This window comes from Gopherus flavomarginatus, chromosome 9 (assembly GCF_025201925.1).
Source record: "Gopherus flavomarginatus isolate rGopFla2 chromosome 9, rGopFla2.mat.asm, whole genome shotgun sequence".
Lineage (NCBI taxonomy): Eukaryota > Metazoa > Chordata > Testudines > Testudinidae > Gopherus > Gopherus flavomarginatus.
Genome location: NC_066625.1, coordinates 8,076,318 through 8,096,262, shown reverse-complemented (window position 1 = coordinate 8,096,262; position 19,945 = coordinate 8,076,318). Strand labels below are relative to the sequence as shown.

Below are 19,945 nucleotides of genomic sequence, written 5' to 3'. Positions count from 1 at the left end.
ATAAGTCAAAAGCACCCATCCCACCCTATGTCTGTTGGAGCTTTGCGTGTGGCACATATAGCAGGCTGCTCAGTAATCCAAGTGCGAAATGCTCATGATTGGTGGGTCCTAGTCCACCTCCTAGCATGTCAGTCTCCACATCACAAAAACCCTGTTCTTATCATCACCCTTTCTGGCAGTTCTGGGCACAGAAGCCAAAGATGCAATGGATCCTGAAACTGAACTTCTGCTTTTCTTCCAGAGGTGGGTCTTCCAGGTCAGGTTTGGGCCTGGGTCCATAGGCACTGTAATGCTGGAAATTGTATGCAGATGGTTCCTGTTCTGTGGAGGCAAGGCAGTTTGTGTTTAAAATCTCCTTTTATACAAATGGAGGGGAGGCGAAATCAGGTTTGGAACCAAGCGTAGTAACCTCCACCCAACTCCTTCCCTTGTTTTCTGTTCTGTTTCTTAGATGAGAGCTCCATGAATGGCGACAGGATAGACTGTGGGCGGAAGGCGCGTGTTGAGAGCGGTTACTTTTCCTTGGAGAAGACCAAGCAAGACTCGAAGTTGGAAGAGCAGCAGCTGCCACCTCCACCATCCCCTCCCAGCCCCAGCACCCCGAACAACAGGTACAGTTACCCCAAATCACCCTCCCAGGAGCACAGCCACCCCTTTCCTTCCCCAGGTACCAGCTCAAACAGCCGAATGGTTTCCAGCTTCTCACTGAACTCCCTGGATTCAAAGAGTACTTACCCCACGTGCAAGGACTCCAGCTGCAGAGACGAGGGAAGGGGAGCAGAAAGAACGGACCTCTCCCTTTCCTTCAAAGCCAGTCGGCAGTACGCCACCCTTGCCGATGTTCCCAAGGCCATTAGGATCAGTAACCGGGAGGCCTTCCAGGTGGAGAGGAAACGGCTGGAGCAGAGGACCCGGGCCCGCAGTCCTGGAAGGGAAGAAGTGGCCCGGCTCTTTGGCAACGAGAGAAGGTAAGGGACCAGTGACTGTTCTGTTTCTTAACTTGTTTGACCATGACCACATGGTGGTGGTTGCTCTGTTAGTAAAGCAGTGGCTGCTGGGACTGACATGTCCCTTCATAGCCCATTGTAGAGGAAATGCTTTATTTGGACAATTAAAGGTATACAAAACTAGGTACTTAACTGGTGATTGTCTCTCCTCCTTTGAATCTATTAAATAGACTGGGAGGGAATCTTGATAGAGCCATGCCACTTTTTATGGATCTGATGGCATGGGTCATCCATCCTTAACAGCTCTCTCTTGTCGCCCATCCCCAGCCAAAGATATTTGAGTGAACTCCCAGCTGCCTAAAGCCAGTGCAGAGCGATCCCTCAAATTTGTACCCAGGCTGTCTTTCTGAGCCTCCATTATTTTCCAGACTCTCCCCTTCACTCTAACTTTATATACAGGTCATTCCTGTAGCCATTGGAAGTGCTCCTGAAGTGAGCATAGCTAGGACATCCACTCCATGTTAACCAGCAAAGGATGTGATCCCCACCAGTGCCAGTGTGTGTTAGCATAGGTCACTGATGGTTCTCAGCTGATTCTTCTCTTGGGGTAGTAGGCTGGACCTTCTTCCAGTAAGCTGCCATGTGTTGCTCTGTAGTACCTCCCTTCCCCTTCTCCACCCTAGCTCAAGTGCATGGTGGCAGCTGGCACCATTAATTACGGTATTTCTATAAACTGTGTTGGGGCCATGTGTGTTATGCAATGGTCTGATGAGCTAAGAGAGGTTTCAAGGTGTCACTGTTAATCTTGGAGAGAGGAGTTGGCTGCCACCAATGGAGAACTGAGTGGGTGGAAAAACAGCTTAGTGGAGAAGGCTTTGTGTCCAGTGCACACGCTAATTTTTTCTGGGTTTAAGGAGGCCCAGTGGGGAGGGAGGATAGATTTAACTTGTCCTGAAAAAGCCCCATTTATGTGATGACTGTAAAGTAAGCCATGAGACAAAGGCAGTGGGCTAGAGGGCTGATTGTTGGTCTGATTTGCTTGCACTTGGGTTCCTGCAGGCATGTTCACTCTAGCATGATGTCACCAAGCACCTGTGGTTTGCTTTTCACATCCCCTGGAGGACTGTTTTCACACTGGCCCACAATTAGTGCAGGCATGAAGCTGCATTGCAAAGCACAGCAGCTGCTATTGCACAAGCAACACTGCTTTGCACTCGTGTTTGTTCCACTTCATTTAAATTTGCAGCTGAACCATAGGTGTGTCTAACCTGTACTCATGCAAGCAGTGTGTAGCTTTGCTGCCTGGCTATAATCTGGGGTGGAGGACGGGACTCAGAGACAGCAGTATCTTGGCTTTCTTCTCCCACCTCAGGATACAATCCTTTCTGTGTCTGGCAAAAAGGATGCCGTGCTTGTCTCCTGGAGACCCTCTTCTGTTACACTGGGTAGAGAGAACAGTAATTCTTGGTTTGTGAATTGTAACATATTGGCTCAAATGTGTGTGTGATCATGTCACCTGCTAGTGGCTGTCTTATAGCAGTGGCTCTCAACCTTTCCAGACGACTGTACCCCTTTCAGGAGTCTGATTTGTCTTGCGTATCCCCGAGTTTCACTTAATTTAAGAACTACTTGCTTACAAAATCAGACATAAAACACAAACATGTCACAGCCACTTGTACTGCAAAATGTCTTTTTCTCATTTTACCATATAATTATAAAATAAATGGATTGAAATATAAATACTATACTTACATTTCAGTTTATAGAACAGTATAAAGAAGTCAGTGTCTGTATGAAATTTTAGTTTGTACTGACTTCACTAGTGCTTTTTGTATAGCCTCTTGTAAAACTAGGCAAATATCTAGATGATTTGATGTACCCTCTGGAAGACCTCAGCGTAACCCCAGGGGTACATGTACCCCTGGTTGAGAACCACTGGCTTACAGAATATTAAAAGGTCTTCTACTACTGCCAGCTTAATATTTCAGGTACTAGAGCCTTGTGTGTTCTTTTGGTGCTGAAACTCCTCTGAGTCCTAGTCCCAGTGTGATGCCGTATAGCTGAAAGCAGTGATATATGTGCAGCTTCTGGATTCAATAGCTTTTTAGAGTAGTTACTTCTGAACAGCTAGTAGTGCCAGTTGGGGCGCTGGTGTGCAAATGCGTGTCCAAGCTGGGGCATTGGGAGAGGGCATGGAATAGCTGATGAGGGAGACAGGCATAGAGATAACAGATACCTGGGAGAAGAAGGATCTCAGAGCTTCTGCTAGATATTATCCTTTTTTATTTCATCCCTGCTGATTTCTGGTTGGTGGGGTGGGTTCCTCCTCCTACCAGAGGCCACTGCACACAGCCCCTTTGTTTCCTGGGCTCCTGAGGCTATTATACAGCAGCAGGTGATTTGGATTTTATTTGCTGTGTCAACATTGGTGAAAACTCTCCTATGTTATGTCTAGTCGACTTACTGCCTTTATTTGAAGCGACTTTGCTCTGCCTAGGGCATGGGGGCAGTTGAATGTCTCCTGTGCTTTTGCTTTTACTTATGTACTTTTAAAAAAACATGCTTTAATCAACTCCCATCAGCACAGTGGCAGTGACAAAGGTGGGTGTCTTTTGTTTGATTTTGGAGGCTGCTGGAAAAAGATTTAAAATAAACAAGTCTTTTTTGCATTGGGACTCACCATAATTCAGGGGCTGGTGGGCTAATGTCCTGTCAAGCCAGTCTACAGTTTGTCATTACACAGATTGTAAGAATAGCTCACTCAGAAGGGCTTTATGTGATCAGCCTTCCTCACATACCCCTCCCAATGTCCCTACAATTGTTTCCTTTTCCTCCCTGCCTGCAGTCAGGGCTGGAAGAGGGGTGGGGGTGGGGGGGTGGAATTGTCAGCACCAATGGAGAAAGGATTTGTTTAAGCAGTGATGAGGCAGCAGCTTTCCTTCCTCCTCTCCCTTTCATTTAAAGAAACATTCTCCAGTGGTGTAGGCCCCAAATCTTATGTGTTTAAAAAGTTTTACCGAACCTTCTATAAAGAGAAGCATCTTGATGATTTGTGAAGAGGTGGGTTTTTGAGAGGGGGAGGGGAAGGTGATGGCACACTCTGACAGGGCACTGTGGGACTGATCTCCTTTCACCTGTGTGTGAAGTCAGCTATAAATAGAGTGAAACTGACAAGTTTCTAGTTTCACAGTTGAGGGGGGGAAAGTAAAATAAATATAAACAAACAGCATAAATGGTCATGGATGGGGAGTAGGTGTTTAAAACACTCCAAGCTTTAATGATCTAAGATGATGATAGTGACCGATAATTGTTCCAAAATATGTAACTTGACAGTTTCCTCCCACAAAGATGGCAGATAAGTACATGTGAGAATTAAAGGAGAGTGTTTCCCAAACTGTTAGAGTTAGTGATAATCTCTCCTGCTTTTGGGGGACAGGAAGGGAACTGTTCCCTTCTCAACAGCATAGCCCTTCCTGGCCATGTGTAGGGCTGGGAACAGGGCCGCCTTCAGTCCTCCTTGGCCAGAAATGTAGTGCTTGGACACTGGTAGGATAGAACAGGGGTGGCCAGCCTGAACCTGAGAAGGAGCCAGAATTTACCAATGTAGATTGCCAAAGAACCGCAGTAATACGTCAGCAGCCCTCCATCAGTCCCCCTCGCCCCTGGCAGCCCCGCTGATCAGCCCCTCCCCACACCTCCTGATCAGCTGTTTCATGGCCTGCAGGAGGCTCTGGCAGGGAGGGGGAGGAGCGAGGGCACGGCAGGCTCAGGGGAGGAGGCGGGAAGGGGTGGAGTGGGGCCAGGGCCTGTGGCAGAGCCAGTGGTTGAGCAGTGAGCACCCCTCCTCCCCCCAGCAGATTGGAAAGTTGGCGCCTGTAGCTCCAGCCCTGGAGTCGGTGCCTGTACAAGGAGCCGCATATTAACTTCTGAAGAGCCGTATGTGGTTCTGGAGCCAGAGGTTGGCCACCCCTGGGATAGAAGAAAGGGGTTCCAAGAGGGTCATGTGGAGAAGCGGTAGTTGGGAGGAATACAAGTGTAATCCATGGCTTTGAAAGAGAGTGCAGCCAGTTATAAATGAACTTTCGTCCCAGCTGGAGATTATCTGGGTGGTGTGGGCAGGAGGGGTCATGTTTTCCCTGAGCCAGGGAACCTCAGTGTTTCAAATGTTCAGGTGGACTTGGCTGGAGAGAGCTGATTTAGCACTGGACTCAAGAATTAACATTTCCCGACTCTCTGCTTGGCTTGGCTGCTTTTTAATTTGATTTACTTAGTTTACATGTTATTAACATGTTTTTCTCTGCATTGAATCTGTGCCCTTTGAGGTTGAGCGCTTGTAAAACTTCACTTCTCAGACTGCAGGTGCCAGTTTTTCTTTAGGGCTTCAGAGCATTCTGAATGATCCTGTCCAGTAACTTTCTAACAGTTACTCCAGCTCATTTTATGCTGGGAATTTTCCTAGAATTATTCAGCTCTCATGCAGACCCCAGTGAATTGCATCTTTTTGTCAAGCAATGAAACCAAATGAATTTGCTAATGTTCTGTCAGTATTCTCAGCTTCTCCTCCCCTTCTTCTACCTGTAGCGCACCTCCCCACCTGGTTACCTCCCTTAATGTCAATCCGCTTACAGGTTTTGATGGACAGGTCTGGGTTCTTCTGGATCCCGCCACCCACTCAGCAGGGTGTATCTTCTTTCTTTTTTTTTCTATGAAATTATTTGGCGGTGCCTCCACCCCCCTCACTCCTTCCTGGCAGGGTCATCAGGGCAGCTTGGGCGGAAAATCCTAACTACAGAGTAATCCCCATGTACTTGCCAGATAGTTGGAGACTTCCAAGAAATAACACAAACACATAAAAATATATTCAACACAATAATTATATTAAACAGGAGACAAATACAACATAACAGGGTGAAACGCTATTTTTAGGGTCACCGGTGCCCACACTGAAAATACCCATGACTTGATGTAGCAAACATAAACTTAGTGTCCCGTTGGTGTGCGTACTTTGCTGGGGCCCTTGATGACCTATAACCACAAAATTCTTCTCTGCATTTGTGTAGCAGTGTGGCTGACTGGGTTCAGTACAGCCCAAAGAACTCACAAGTAGGAGGAGGTGGTAAATCCCTCCACAGGTGTAATATACAGCAAGTTATAAAATCCTCAAACCCTTACTCCCTGGCTCGAGGACACAGTTCAGGGAGTTGGGGGGGGGGGTCCCCGAAACAAATTCCCTGGCTAACTAACTAAAAGCTGGTGCACTCACAAACTCCATGAATGATCCTCAGGTTCGAAGATGACGCTGGATCCCTCAGTCACTGCAGAGGGGCGAGGGGCTGCTGTCTGCTGGCAGGGATCCTCAGGCAGGAATCAGGTTGCATCGGTCCCTGGATTTCCCCTCACCACAAAGGGGTGCAGAGCTCAAGGTGTAGGTTATACAACTAAACTAACATCCAAACTGTAGCCTCCTAGCCCAGCCTCCAGTCACACTCCGCAGGCAGCTTCCCTGAACCAGCAGCCAGAGCAGAGCTGACCATGTGGTGACGGGTCTCACCTAGGGAGCTGGAGGGTGAACTCAGCCTGGCTGGGGAAATTTTCCCAGCAAATGCTACAAATTGGGAATCATCTGTAGGGAAGGAAAAACCCAGCTGAGGGATCTGCTATCAGGTCCCTAGAGGTCTGTTCTCGGGGAACCCTGCATGAAGGCCTGAGACTCACCAGCTCCCCACATAGCCAGTCCTGCCCTTTTCCTGGCTGGCTCCAGACTGATTCCAACGTGGCTTCTCCCCTTTCCTGAACTCCCTGGGAGGGGGATCTCACTCCCTATTGGTTGCCAGGCAGACTCTGAGTTTGCCTTGGCTCCCCCTCCCTGAGCTGCCAGCAGACAGAGCTCTAGGAATCTAGGTAATCTCCTTAGGGGTTACACACCTATCCACTCCAAGGCTATAGCGACACTAGAGACCAGACAGCGGTACCGATGCAGCTGCGGTGCTGTAAGATCTCTTGTGTAGCCACTCTATGTCGACGGCCCCATCAACATAATTAAACCACCTCCAACGAGCAGGGCCGCCCGGGGGCAGCCTCTCCTCTTAGTAGTCCTGTTTTAAAGACACTCATTTCATTTTTTTTTTTTTTTAATTTTAAGAGATCCTATATGATTAATATAATCATAGTGAATGTTCAGGACTGTGTTTTAGAAGAATCCCATTGATTGTTTAGACCTAAATTTTAACCTCTGACCAATAGGTGGGGTGGAACTAGGGATTCTGGGGGGGCTGTTGCACCTCTTGGCTTGAAGTGGTTTCCATCACATACAGGTTTTACAGTTTGGTTCAGTGGCTCTCTGCACTCCCACTATACAAATTGTTCCAGTACCCCTGCTCTGACTCCTTTACAATTTTCTGTGTCTGGGCGCGTCTGCCATATTCTAAATCTCTTCTTTATAAATATCTAAAGTGAACCCACCTTTCCTAAGAAACTTTCAACAACACTATTTTGGTGTGTCTCACACATAATCAGTGTGTGAGTTCCCCCTGCTGGTGTGCAATGATACATTTGGTGTTTAATGCTGTTTCTACATCTCTGCACAGTCCAGCTCGCATTGCCAATGAACAAAGAGAAGAGGAAGTGAATCCATGGCCCACAAGCTTGTTCCTTTAGCGCTGGTGACATAGTGAAATGGAAAGTATATGTGTACAACAGTCATTTGTCCCTGGTACAGGCGACAGCCTGGGTCTGAGTCAAGTATGTAGTGTGGGTTGTGGCTTTTGTTGTTCTGCATTCCTTTAGCTGAGTTCTGGGTGGATTTGGTAGCATTTCTACTCTGTGTTGTTGTTGGAATAGGAGCCCTTGCAGAGATGTGCCCATAGACGCCTGAAAGGCTAGCTGAGCAAGTGTTCTCCCCAACCAGGCACAGGAATATGGGCATCTCTCTGGAAACCAGACACAGGAGTGACCGAGCACAGAAAGGGTTTCAAGACAATGGTAGGGAATAAGCCAGGGGTCCAATACACTGAAATGTTGTGTTATATGCAAGTCTTTTATGTGTTACCTACCTCTCCCAATGAATCCTTCACCCTCAAACCCAGATGTCTGCTGGGTCAGATGGTAGATATGTGCTAGCAGGCAGCCTCACCCAGTCCCCTCTGCCAGGTGCTGTGAGGCTCCATTCAGCTTGGGAGAGAGAGACTGTGGTCCCCATAAGATTTCATAACCCCTTTCCTCCTCCAGTGTCTCCCCTATCTGACCTGAGTTCTCTTAGCTGCCACAGAACCCTCAGGCCAACAGGCCCTGGGCATTCCTCCCAACGCCCTCCTCAATGGCCAACCTGAACCCTCAGGCCCTGGGGCTTTATGCCTGGTGCCTTCCTCAACGGCCACAGAACCCCAGCTCTGGGGTGATCCGCCCAACACCCTCCTCAACAGCCACGGAACCCTCAGGCCCTGGGGCATTACGCCTGGCGCCCTCCTCAACGGCCACAGAACCCCAGGTCTGGGGCGTTCCACCCGACACCCTCCTCAATGGCCACGGAACCCTCTGGCCCCGGGGCGTTACGCCTGGCGCCCTCCTCAATGGCCACAGAACCCCAGGTCTGGGGCGATCCGCCCGACACCCTCCTCAATGGCCACGGAACCCTCAGGCCCCGGGGCGATCCGCCTGACACCCTCCTCAATGGCCACGGAACCCTCAGGCCCCGAGGCGATCCGCCCGGCACCCTCCTCAACGGCCATGGAACCCCCAGGGCGATCCGCCGGCACCCTCCTCAATGGCCACGGAACCTTCTGGCCCTGGGGACGATCTGCCCGGCACCCTCCTCAACGGCCATGGAACCCCCAGGGCGATCCGCCGGCACCCTCCTCAATGGCCACGGAACCTTCTGGCCCTGGGGACGATCTGCCCGGCACCCTCCTCAACGGCCACGGAACCCTCAGGCCCCGAGGCGTTCCGCCTGACACCCTCCTCAAGGGCCACGGAACCCCAGGCCTGGGATGTTCCGCCCGGCACCCTCCTCAATGGCCATGGAACCCTCAGGCCCCGAGGCGATCTGCCCGGCACCCTCCTCAATGGCCACGGAACCCTCAGGCCTGGGATGTTCCGCCCGGCACCCTCCTCAACGGCCACGGAACCCTCAGGCCCCAGGGCGATCCGCCCGGCACCCTCCTCAACAGCCATGGAACCCTCAGGCCCCAGGGCGATCCGCCCGGCACCCTCCTCAACAGCCATGGAACCCTCAGGCCCCAGGGCGATCCGCCCGGCACCCTCCTCAACAGCCACGGAACCCCAGGCCCGGGGCGTTCTGCCCAACTCCCCCCCCACTGCCACTGAGCCCTCAGGCCCGGGGCATTCTGCCCAACTCCCCCCCCACTGCCACTGAGCCCTCAGGCCCAGGCAGCTCTGCCCGACACCTCCTCCCCCCATGGAACCCTCATGCCTTGGTGTTCCACCTAACCCGTCTCCTCAGCTGCCCCAGAGCCCTCATGCCTTGGTGTTCCACCCAATGATGCCTGTTCCCTATTCCCAGCTGGCACGGATTCTTCAGGCCTTGCTCTTCCACCCCCGACAGCTTCCTGGACAATTTTTTGTGTGATGGTTCCTAAGGCGTCTCCCCACAAATGACACATGCAGGCCATCACTCTCTACTCCCTCAAATACCATCTGTTTTACAAGCTCTTTGGAAGCTGTTTAACCAGCTGGAGAAAGGAAATGATCCTTACCCACATTGCCTCCTGAACTTCCTTATTTATTTCAGCCTCTGCCCTTACTATCACCAAGCAAGGAGCCTAGAGAGGGAACTTGACCAGCTCCAAGTGGTAATATCTTAATTTATGCCTTGGATGAGATGCTCCTGTAGGGGCTAGACTACAGGTACAGGATTTATGATAGGCAATTCCTGATATAGCAAAAATCTTACTGCCATCTAGTGAGAGAAGGAGTAAAGGTAACTGGAGTTCAGATGTGATGACTAACCACATGCTCTGCTCCTTGGGTTACCACCGTACCCTCTGAAACCGTGATGTGGGCACTGCTTGTAGCTGGAAGTTTCATGTGGCATTAACTCTCTGTATAGTGTTTGTCCTGTTAGTAATGATAGCACATTCCCCTGCTACTCACAGTGCTGATCTCTGTGGAGCTTTGAGGCCCTCTGATTGGTTTTTGTCCATGCTTGCTTATAATCTTCAGGGTTTTAAAGGAGATTCTTCTTACTGAGGCCTGGTCTACAGTACAGACTTAGGCTGATGTAAGGCACTTACGTTGACCTAATTATGTTAATGTCCACATTACAGCCTTTCTCCCACCCATGTAAGTGCCCTACTACACTGATATCATAACTCCAACCTTCACGAGAGGCGTAGGGCTTATGTCGATGTATTTAGGGTGACGCAGTGTCCCTGTAGATACAGTGGTTACTTACATCATTGGCTATCATTCTTTTCAATTGCATGGCTCCCTGCTGGAATGTGAAATTGACAAGAAAGCCTGGCTCGCAGCTCAGGCTGTCATCTGGGGATGGTGGGGGTTCCCCGCTCCCAACCAGGCTGCCAGCTGGGCTCCTCGGCTGCACCAAGGGTCATGGCTCCCTGCTGGGAACCTGGTAGCTCCCAGGCTTCAAGTGCAGAGCAGGGAGCCAAGAGCCCAGGGGGTCAGCCTGGCTCGTGGTGGGGAGCTGCACATGGAGCTGAGAGCTCAGGCTGTCGGCCCCCCACAGTGTCCCTCTTAAGTCAGTGGAAGCGCTCCTGGTGAGAACGCACACCACTGGCAGTAGTGTGGACATGAACCACCACAGTAAGTTGTAAGGTAATCAAATATAGGTCAGCTTAAGTTTGTAGTGTAGACATGCCCCGTGTCCTAAATTCTACCCTCCTCTGATGGCAGGATTTGGGACCAGCTATGGAATCGTAGTTAGATGTTTGCTGAAATATTTCTCCCTCTTAATAAATCACAGAGTTGCCCTGAAATTGCAGACGTATTGTACTGATGGATTTCTCTCGAACACCTTCTCTATGGCTTTGAGTTTTAGAAGTGGGTGTCGTCCCCCTGCAACCCCAATGCATACACCTTTCCTTTGTAAACAGAGGTTACTCACTCCTTCCTTTCATTTTATTTATTTTTTTCTTTGTAACAATCCTCTAATGTTGTGCATCCCTTGGGGTAATTCCCTTTCCTGTCTCTCTGAAACACTCTCACAATCTCTTTTGCAGTTAAATAATAAATGCATACAAGAGAACTCTTCCCCATCAAAGAAAATCGTTGTAATTACAGATTTTATTGTCAGCCTTTGTAATGCCCCCTTTACTCAATTCTGTAACTTGTGTTCAGTGACCTGGAACAGATTAATAGCTTGCATGGAGGTGCCTATGACTAGTTTAAGAGTTGAGAGAGTACTGAATGACACCATATCTCTTTAAATACTTCATACCTTCTTTGAAGTTTGGAGCCGATGTTCATAGGGGCTGGTTCTCTTTCAGGTGCCCATGTGTAGCTGTCATCAGTATAGGATGAACAGAGAGAATGGATTAATCTCAGCTCTCTTACATGCCCACCATGTCTTTGTCAGCCACAGCAATACCTGTCTTGAAATGTTTAACCAATGGAGGGAATAATCTAATGATGATAACGCTGGGTGCTGTGATTTGGTTGCTGTGATTTCCCTCCCCCCTCACCTCCGCCCTTTTTGGAAATGAATTCTTGGGATGATTTTGCTTTTATTTATTTATATAGAGATATATTTCCTCTTCTGTTCATTCATTTTCCAGCCTTGTTTTCTTCCAGGTCTTGTTGCTCTCCACCTTCTCCTCCTGTGTTGCTGTGTGACGTGTCCTTTACTCCGCCTGCTTCGCTACCATCTCATCTCAGTCTCAAGCCGTAGACAACTCGATGGTGCAGCCCCTTTCATGAGAAATCAACCTGCTTTTGATTTTGGTTTTTTTTGGTTTTGTTTTTAATTTTCTTCAGAACTTCACCTGAAAGGGAAGAGACAGTGTTAATTCATGGGTCTCTTATTCCATGCTAAACTGAGTCCGAGAGAGAAGGCTGGGCTGGTGAAAGGGGCACTGTTGGGTTAAAAATCATGTATGCAAAGAAATTCCCCTTACCTGTTTTACTAAAGACTTCGGCCCCAATCCTGCAGGCTGCATTGTAGGAGTGTACCTCTGCACCTCTCTGGGGCTTTAATTGGTCTCTGCATGGGACAGGGTTCCATCCTGCAGCTTTCAGGATTGGGGCCTTAGATGGTTAAAATGGAGTGAGCTATTTCTAAAATCTGATTGATTTAAAAGGATCAGACTGTCCTTACTGATGTTGTCTACGTTTTGCACTTTCTTTATCTTTTCCAGTGAATGCAGACCTAGTAAATTCTTGTTTCTAGTTGATTTCACTGTCTGCTTCTTATGGTCTAGTTCTGTGCTGCATTGTTTGCATTGCAAACACAGCAAGAGAATGTTTATGTTCAAGCCATATTTTACTTTATGAAATTTGGTAAAAACTTGTAAAACCCTAACTGACCTCACAATTTCCCTTTTAAGAGAAGAATTGAAAATAATTGTTGGTAACTAAACAACTTGTTTCTCCTGAATTGACTGCTGTTTGATGATGCGTGTGTTTGTTTTTTTAATACATGTGTTGCAGATGAACATGAGCTAAACTCAGATTCAAACGCTCCTAAAATTTGTGATTAAGAATTTAAGCCCAATTTGGATCCAGATATTTTGACGAGGCCCCATCTTTCCAGTACATTGAACTTTTAGCAGGGTTCAAAATCAAGGTCTAAATTTTGCAGCTTGGACTCCTCTGTTGCATAGGCTAGTGATGGGTGAATCTCTAAAAAGGTTCCTAGGCTCAGATAAAAGCCCAGAGGTTGATCCTTATCTGTACCTCCTGGCTGTGCAAAATTGTTCTAAAAAATCTCTCACTACCAGGCCTCTGTGAGAATTACAGTAGTTCCTGTTATGGGGTCGGGCAGAATAGCCTTTCATGACATACTAGAGAGCTTCTGATCCCAGCTACAAAAGTGGGCAGTTTTTCCAATCTAAGAAGGCTTGTGGACTAAGCAGCAGGGCCTCTCATACAAGACACTGGTCACCCCTTGCTAAGGGGTGACCAGTGTCTTGTATGAGAGGCCCTGCTGCTTAGTACTGCAGTCGGTGATTGGTTGGTGCTGCAGCAAATAACCTCCTTCCATACAGGATATTCAGAGTGGTTTAGACAAAGAGGAAGCCACACCCTTTTGAAATGACAAATGTGCCATGTTACTGCAGTACTAGCTTTTGATGTTTGTAGACAAGGACAGGAGCAGCACTCTGGTGACCAATGCACTAATCCTACAAAAGTGTACACGTGCACTTAATTTATGCATTGTGAATAGTCTACTAAAAGTCTGTGTTTTTACTCACAGGGCATAGCATTAAGCATGTGGGTGAATCTTTGCAGGGTCAGGGCCCTACTGTTTATACTGGGGTTACCAGAACCTATTCTTTTTCCTTTGTGCTCTGAAAATGTTCCTCTCTACATCTGTAAACATTCTCAGTGCAACGCTGTTCTACTCGTTGGTTCGTTACAGAATTGGAGAGTGAAGGGCTGAGCACAGAACCAAAGATGCTGAATAGTCTTTGTGGTGCTGAAATGATTGGAGAAGGCTCATTGGGGAAGAACAGTTATTGCTGGTTTAGAAAATGTTTTTAATTTTGAAAACAATATTCTGGGGCAAGGAATGTGTGAATTGGGGAGGAGATCATAGAGACCCTGTTGCATTAAATCATGTGCAAATAGAAGGGGGTGGAGAAGAAGGCAAACAGACCCTACTAATAATATTAAAAATAACTGTATGGAGGTGGAACAGACTCAGAGCTCCGAAGCTGTGAAAGGTCAGACTGTCCATATGAAATCTGCTACCTCTGGCTGAGTGTGTACCAGAGACCAGAAGAGCACCTTTTCTGTAGTACCTGACCAGCAAAGAGTTCACCCTGACACAAGCAGTTAGTTCTCCTTGGCTGGAAGGCAAGCATTCTGTAATCTTTTCTTATGGCTTCAGAGCCTGCAGGTAAAGTCCTGCCTGTCTAGTTGAGACCTGTTCTTTGTCCTGAATCCCCCATGTTTTGCAGCATACAGGGGGAACTTGAACAAAAAGGCATGAATGCACAGGCATCAAGAGGAACAGTTTTGAAGAGTTCTGTTGAATATAACCCTTGTTGCCGCCACCCTGGGAGAGCTTCTTGCTATATAGGATTCTGTAGTGACTCTCAAAACAATCGCTGCTCTTGCGTTAAACAGGCACCGGTTTCCTCTCTCTCTGTGTTCCAGGCGGTCCCAGGTAATTGAAAAATTTGAGGCATTAGATATAGAGAATGCAGAGCATATGGAAACCAATGCGTCCGCAGGCCCCTCCCTTTCCAGCGAGACACGTCAGGGCAGGAGCGAGAAGCGGGTTTTCCCCAGGAAACGGGTAAGCCTTTCGTTTCTCTCTGAGGTAGGATGAAGACACCTGCCCGTGTTCTTGGAGTATGTAGTGTTGGCTGGCAGCTCATATTTAGTGCTCTCCCTAGCACAGCTAGGATTGTCCTTGGCTGCAGGTCCTCACTGGCAAATCTCTGTGCGTGGAGCACAGAATCTAGAGGTTTTGGGAAAGGGGGTGCATGTACCACAGTGGGCGGGCCTCGAGCACGAGTGAGCAGTGCAGATTGGCCACTCACTGCCCAGTCTCCTTGCTTTGCTGGTGGGATCAGAGCAGAAGACAAATCCCCTTTCTCTCTCTCTCTCCTTCCCTCTGGGAAAGGAAAGAGAGGCATCAGATCTGGCATGGAAAAAACACAGCAGATGACATGAAGTATTAATAAAAAGAAATTAATTAATACAGGTATGTGATCTTGAAAATCCTGTAGCCTAAAGTGAGTTTAGACTTACTGGCGCCAGTCTGCCTCGGACTCTGTGTCCAGAAGAGCCATGTGCTTCTAGAAGCACATGAAGAAAACTATGGTGTGAGCTCATTAATTTGAATTGTGGAGTCTAAGCAATGTGCACCACTGGGTCTTTGACGTTGCGAGAGATGGGAGTTGCTGTTTTGGGTTGATGTTGTGGTAATCTGGGCTAATTCTGTTTTCAGGACTTCACCTCTGAACCTGCAGCAGTAGGAGCCATCCTGGAAGTCTCCGCTTCTCCTTTATCTCCACACCGTAGAGCAAAATCACTGGATAGAAGATCCACTGAGTCCTCTATGACGGTGAGCCCAAGAGGTTTTTTCATTCAATACTGGCGTGTGGGAATGAAGGCATTGGCACGGTGTTCTTGGTGTGAATGGAAATGCTACGTCTCTTTCAGATGTTAGCCTTATGAGAGCTCCTCTGCCATTGCTCTGAACCACCACGGTGGACTTGGGGCCAAATTCAGATCTGGTGTAAACAGCTGCAATTCCATTGACTTGAACCCAATCTGAATATGGCCCGGAGTATGTTAGAAGCTAGACCTGGAAAAGAGAAATCCTGTAATTTTATCTAGGCCACCCCCTGCCAGGGCAGTGGAGAGGCAGAGACCTGGAGGAGGGGTTCATTTTCCTAAGAGCATTGAACAGATGCAAGAGCTGATTTGGGAACTGACTCCTCATTTCCCTATTTGGCAAACAGTTTTTCTGTGTAATAATCAGTTACCTGAACGTTTTACAGATCCAGACTAACATGGCTACCCCTCTGATACTGAACGTTATGGTTTGCCATACAGGTGCCATGTGCTTAAGGTGACAAATCAACCCAACCATTACCAGAAAGGAACACTCCCTTCTTCTGTTTTCACATACTGTGTCATTCCCACCTGAGGTGGCTTACACTGCATCAGACCATTGCAGCAGGTTAATACAATTTCCTGGGTCCCATTCAGTGCTCCAGAATCAGATCATGTGCAAGTTCACCACTCCCATGCAGTCAGATAACACCACTTCAGGCTTGGTGTATTAAGAAAAATTAACAAATGAACACAGAAGTGTTCTTAAAAGCTTTACTTTGTGCATTTATGCAAAGTAGACATCGTAGAAGAAAGCTTGAGAGGAAAGTTTGGAAACTGAAATCTGTAGCTTCCTTCCACTTGCAACAATGTTAAAGATGGAGAGTAATACACAAAGCTTCCCCAGAAGTTCTATTCCTTCTCTTTTGCTGTGCAGTACCACAACCCCCTTATGTTTAAAGTAGCTTCACAGGCCTGCATTCCTTGAAAACAAAGGTCTTTATTTACCAATGGGAGTACAGCATAGTTTTAGAAATAATGATTTTTGCAACAGAAAATTTCGGTAAGGCTTTGTATTTCTCTGTGATTCATATGCCAATCAGACTTGAACAAGGTTAGCAGAACAAAATGAGACAACTTCAAGCAGAGCTCTTCCCACCTACTCAGTGTTGTATGCTAGTGGGTGGTATAAATGTGCATGCTGCTCTGTGCATAAAACCCCTGACCCATTATAAGTAAGTGCTACATGTTTGTCTGCAAACAGCTTTTGTTCGAGCTTTGTGTACAGACATACACGCCCACCCACGCGTGCTCACACACAAAGCATTGCATTTATAGATCAGTTTTTACTGTAGGATTTGTACATCTACAAGAACTCTTTATTTTTATACCCTTAGCACTGTTCCCAAGTTACTTAGTATTTGCGCAATTCAAGAAGCATGTCTTTGTGTTAACCATTTAGTTAAGGCAAGGAATTGCATAGTCCAATTAGCAGGATATGCATTGTTTTCTGCACCACTTATCCCTTTATTTTGCAACTCCTGCTGTTAAAGTAACAGAAGTTGAACAATTCTGTTACCAACTTCATTCACTCACTGGTTTATTTTCCCCCTCTTTTATAACTTTGTGATTTCAAGTTTCCCCTGAAGACTTGGCTAGTCCTATGGGACTGGGACATTTATTATCAGGCAAGTCTTTCTTCTCAGACACAGGCTAAGGGTTGCATTCACCCACTTCACCTTTGTTGTCAGGGTTTCTTTGGTTTGTGGCAGATCATTCATGTGTGGATGAAGCACTGGGGTTGAGTCACTTGGGTCCCTCTTAGGTCCATGTTCTGTCTGTTCCTTTGTCCCCCTGTCTGTGTGCATCCCTCTATTTGACCGGGTCATCACGGGTCTTCTGGTTCCACCAAGTTCCAGCATCTATCTCGTCTCGAGCTCTGGCTCTAGTTCCTTGTACAAAGGCACTGATCCCCCGTCTCCACACGTCTGTGCATGGCATGCAGCAAACACTGGGTGCAGTGACAGATTTCCCTAAGGTTATGTCTACCGTGCAGCTGGGAGTGAGCTTCCTGGCCTTGGGAGACAGACACACATTAGCTCTGCTCAAGCTGGCATGCTAAAATTTAGCAGCATTATGACACAGGTGGCTGCTCAGGCTGGCTGCCAGAATCAGCCCACCCAACCCCCTGGGTGTGAGCTCAGGTGGCTAGCCTGAGCTGCTCTGCCCATGCCACAATACCCACGCTGGTATTTTTAGCATGCTAGTTTGAGCCAAGCTAGTGCTTGTCTGTTTACTTCTGCTGGAGCCTCATTGCCAGCTGATGGTTAAAGAGCTCTGTTGTCTTCTCTCATTCTGGGTCAATGTTTCAATGAAACCCCTTCTTCTGCCTTGAAATATGGTTCTGTTACTGGTGAAGCAACTTAATAGCATCTTCTTGCTACTGTGGCTTTTAAATCCTTAGCTTCACTAAGTTTAAAGTAAGACCTCTAGCAGACTTCAAAGGTTTGCTAAGCAGATATCTTACCCTACTTTAATAGAAGATTCTTCCCTAGGAGTGTCATTTGCTATGCAAGGGGAGGGGTCAATTGCCGCCGCCCCCCCCAAGCCCCAGACTTTTCATAGCTCTGTATGGTCCACTCAGTGTTGCCGGATATAATATAATATAATCACACACAGCGTTCTAGAGGCTGACAGAACTTTGCCCCTCCCAGATTTTTTCTGTAATAATGACCCTGCCTTTCGCTTACAACTTTTTTCAGCAAGTAAGTATTCAGCCTTTGAAAGTCTGCAACATCTTCACTAGTTCTGCTTTCCTTTGCAAAATGCTTGGTTGGGAACAAATGAACGTGGATCCAAAATACAGTTTCTTCGTAGCAGTAGAGAGCTCTCTTCAACTTTCCATGGGCGATCGTGAAGCTCTCCTCTCTAGTCTTTGCCTGCAGAGAGGCTGTGGCTCACCAGGACCACTGGTGGTCTGATCAGAACATCTTCTCTCACAAAGGAATCTGCTGTTTCATTAGGTTAACTAATCGTATAATAAAGATGCTGCAGCTCACATAGCTTAGTGAGCTTGGTTTCTGGAAGCTCTGGATACTCAACACTGTCTCTTACCTGTGCCAAAATCCATGCAGCATTCAAGGCTGCCTTTTCAACAGGTATTGTGTGTTAGTGTCCAGTGGGCATATCCCACCTGGTCATGCTATTGCAAATGCAGGGTGGTCCTGGCCATTGGTGAATCTCTTTCCTGTCTTCTGCTTGGATTCTGTAGTGTTTCTGGAGCAGTGTTCAGGTAGTATTCCCCTGGGTTTTGTGATGCCGAACTGGGCACTCTGCTCCTTAAGGACACTCGCACTTGGGGGACAAACTGGATTTAATAAATTTCTGTTTAGATTTCCTTTCTCCCATGTTTAGAGCTTCCTTTGCCATTGCCAATAGATTTGGGCTAGTTCATTTAAACCTGGCTTCTCCTCCTCCTCCTCCACTCCCAGCTGCTCCTGTGACTTGATCCTGCTGTGGGGTTTCAAAGCCACAATGCTTGGCTTCCGTCACTTTCATGACAACAGGTTGTGATGTCTTAAAAACAGGATCATATCTTGCCTGCAGGCTGAAGCTGAAGGAGGAGCTGATCAGCGAGGGAGGGAAAATACTTCCACCACCTACATTAATATGCGATAAACAGCATGCGAAATAAGAAACTTTCAGCTCACATCTGTGTGGATAGTCCCCTCTTCAGAGTTAAAGGCTGTTCTTTAAAGCCTACTGTTAAATCCACTTATAAGGAAATCTGACCAGGGTTCCATATGGGGTTATGAGATGCTGGTACTCCTTTCATGCAAACCTCTAGGGTATTTCACAGCCTCGTAAATAGGAACTCAGCCTTATGTTGATACTCACTGTACCACGTGATTGCCAGTTGCCAGCTATGCTGGGCAGAGTTTATAAATAGAGGCAGAGAAGCAGGGAGTGAGGGCAAGGAGGCTTTGTGGATGGGAGACTAATGAAGAGCCACAAGGATAAGGTAGGCCCGGGCTTTCTGATTGTTCCAGCAGATTGCAGGGTTTGGTACCTAAGAGCTAACTGGGGGGACAGGGCCCTTAGAACCCACCTTGCTTTGGAGAAAAATCTCCTTCCCCGTCACATCAGTGAAAGCTGCGAAGTCATGGATGTCGCTCCCCAGGTCTCATGTGCAATGCCTGGAGCTGAGCAATAATATGGCACTCTGGTATGCACAAGGGAGGCGATGCTCTGCCTCTCCCTGCTCCCATGGGGCATATCTGGGACCGCAGCTGGCACCACTTTGGTGTGAAACAATGGAGAAACCCAACAAGATGTTCTGGATAAATAGCTGGACTCCATGTTGGCGGCATCTTCTCTCCCCTCATCCCCCCAATCATCTTCCTGCTCCAGTAGCATAGACTGATCATATGGGGTCTGGCTAGCATGAAGCAAAAGCTGGATCTTGGGTGATGGGAGAGGGTAGAAGTGGATCTTCTTCAGCAAGTTTCTGCTGGCTGTGTGCGGCTGCTATCGGGGAAACTTGCGCTTTGCTGAACCTTGCCCTTGCCCCCAGTCTCTTGCCTAACCAGCCAGCGCAAGGACTAGCACAGACACCTTCCCAACCCTCTTTTTACACTTAAATGGCAAAAGTCCAACAAATCCTTGAGCAGGAGGCACATGGCTCCTGCTCTTCTAGCCACGGTGGCTGTTTCCTTGTTTAGGGGAACTTTAGAATCAGAGAAGTTTAAGTTTGGAAGAGACCTCAGGAGGTCATCTAGTCCAGCCCCCTGCTCAAA

The 19,945-nt window shown here is 47.8% G+C and overlaps 1 protein-coding gene across 12 annotated transcripts in view; it reads left to right on the top strand.

Annotated features, from left to right (window-relative positions):
• The window catches only part of MPRIP (myosin phosphatase Rho interacting protein), a 163,901-nt gene that overhangs the window by 107,017 nt on the left and 36,939 nt on the right, over nucleotides 1-19,945 (top strand). For 7 of the 12 annotated variants that reach the window (XM_050966534.1, XM_050966535.1, XM_050966533.1 and 4 more), the window contains 3 exons: nucleotides 452-968; nucleotides 14,241-14,382; nucleotides 15,040-15,156. In XM_050966534.1, the coding sequence (XP_050822491.1) occupies nucleotides 452-968; nucleotides 14,241-14,382; nucleotides 15,040-15,156 (776 nt within the window). The remainder of the gene's footprint in view (nucleotides 1-451; nucleotides 969-14,240; nucleotides 14,383-15,039; nucleotides 15,157-19,945) is intronic. The other 5 variants (XM_050966541.1, XM_050966540.1, XM_050966544.1 and 2 more) reach the window with 2 other exon arrangements.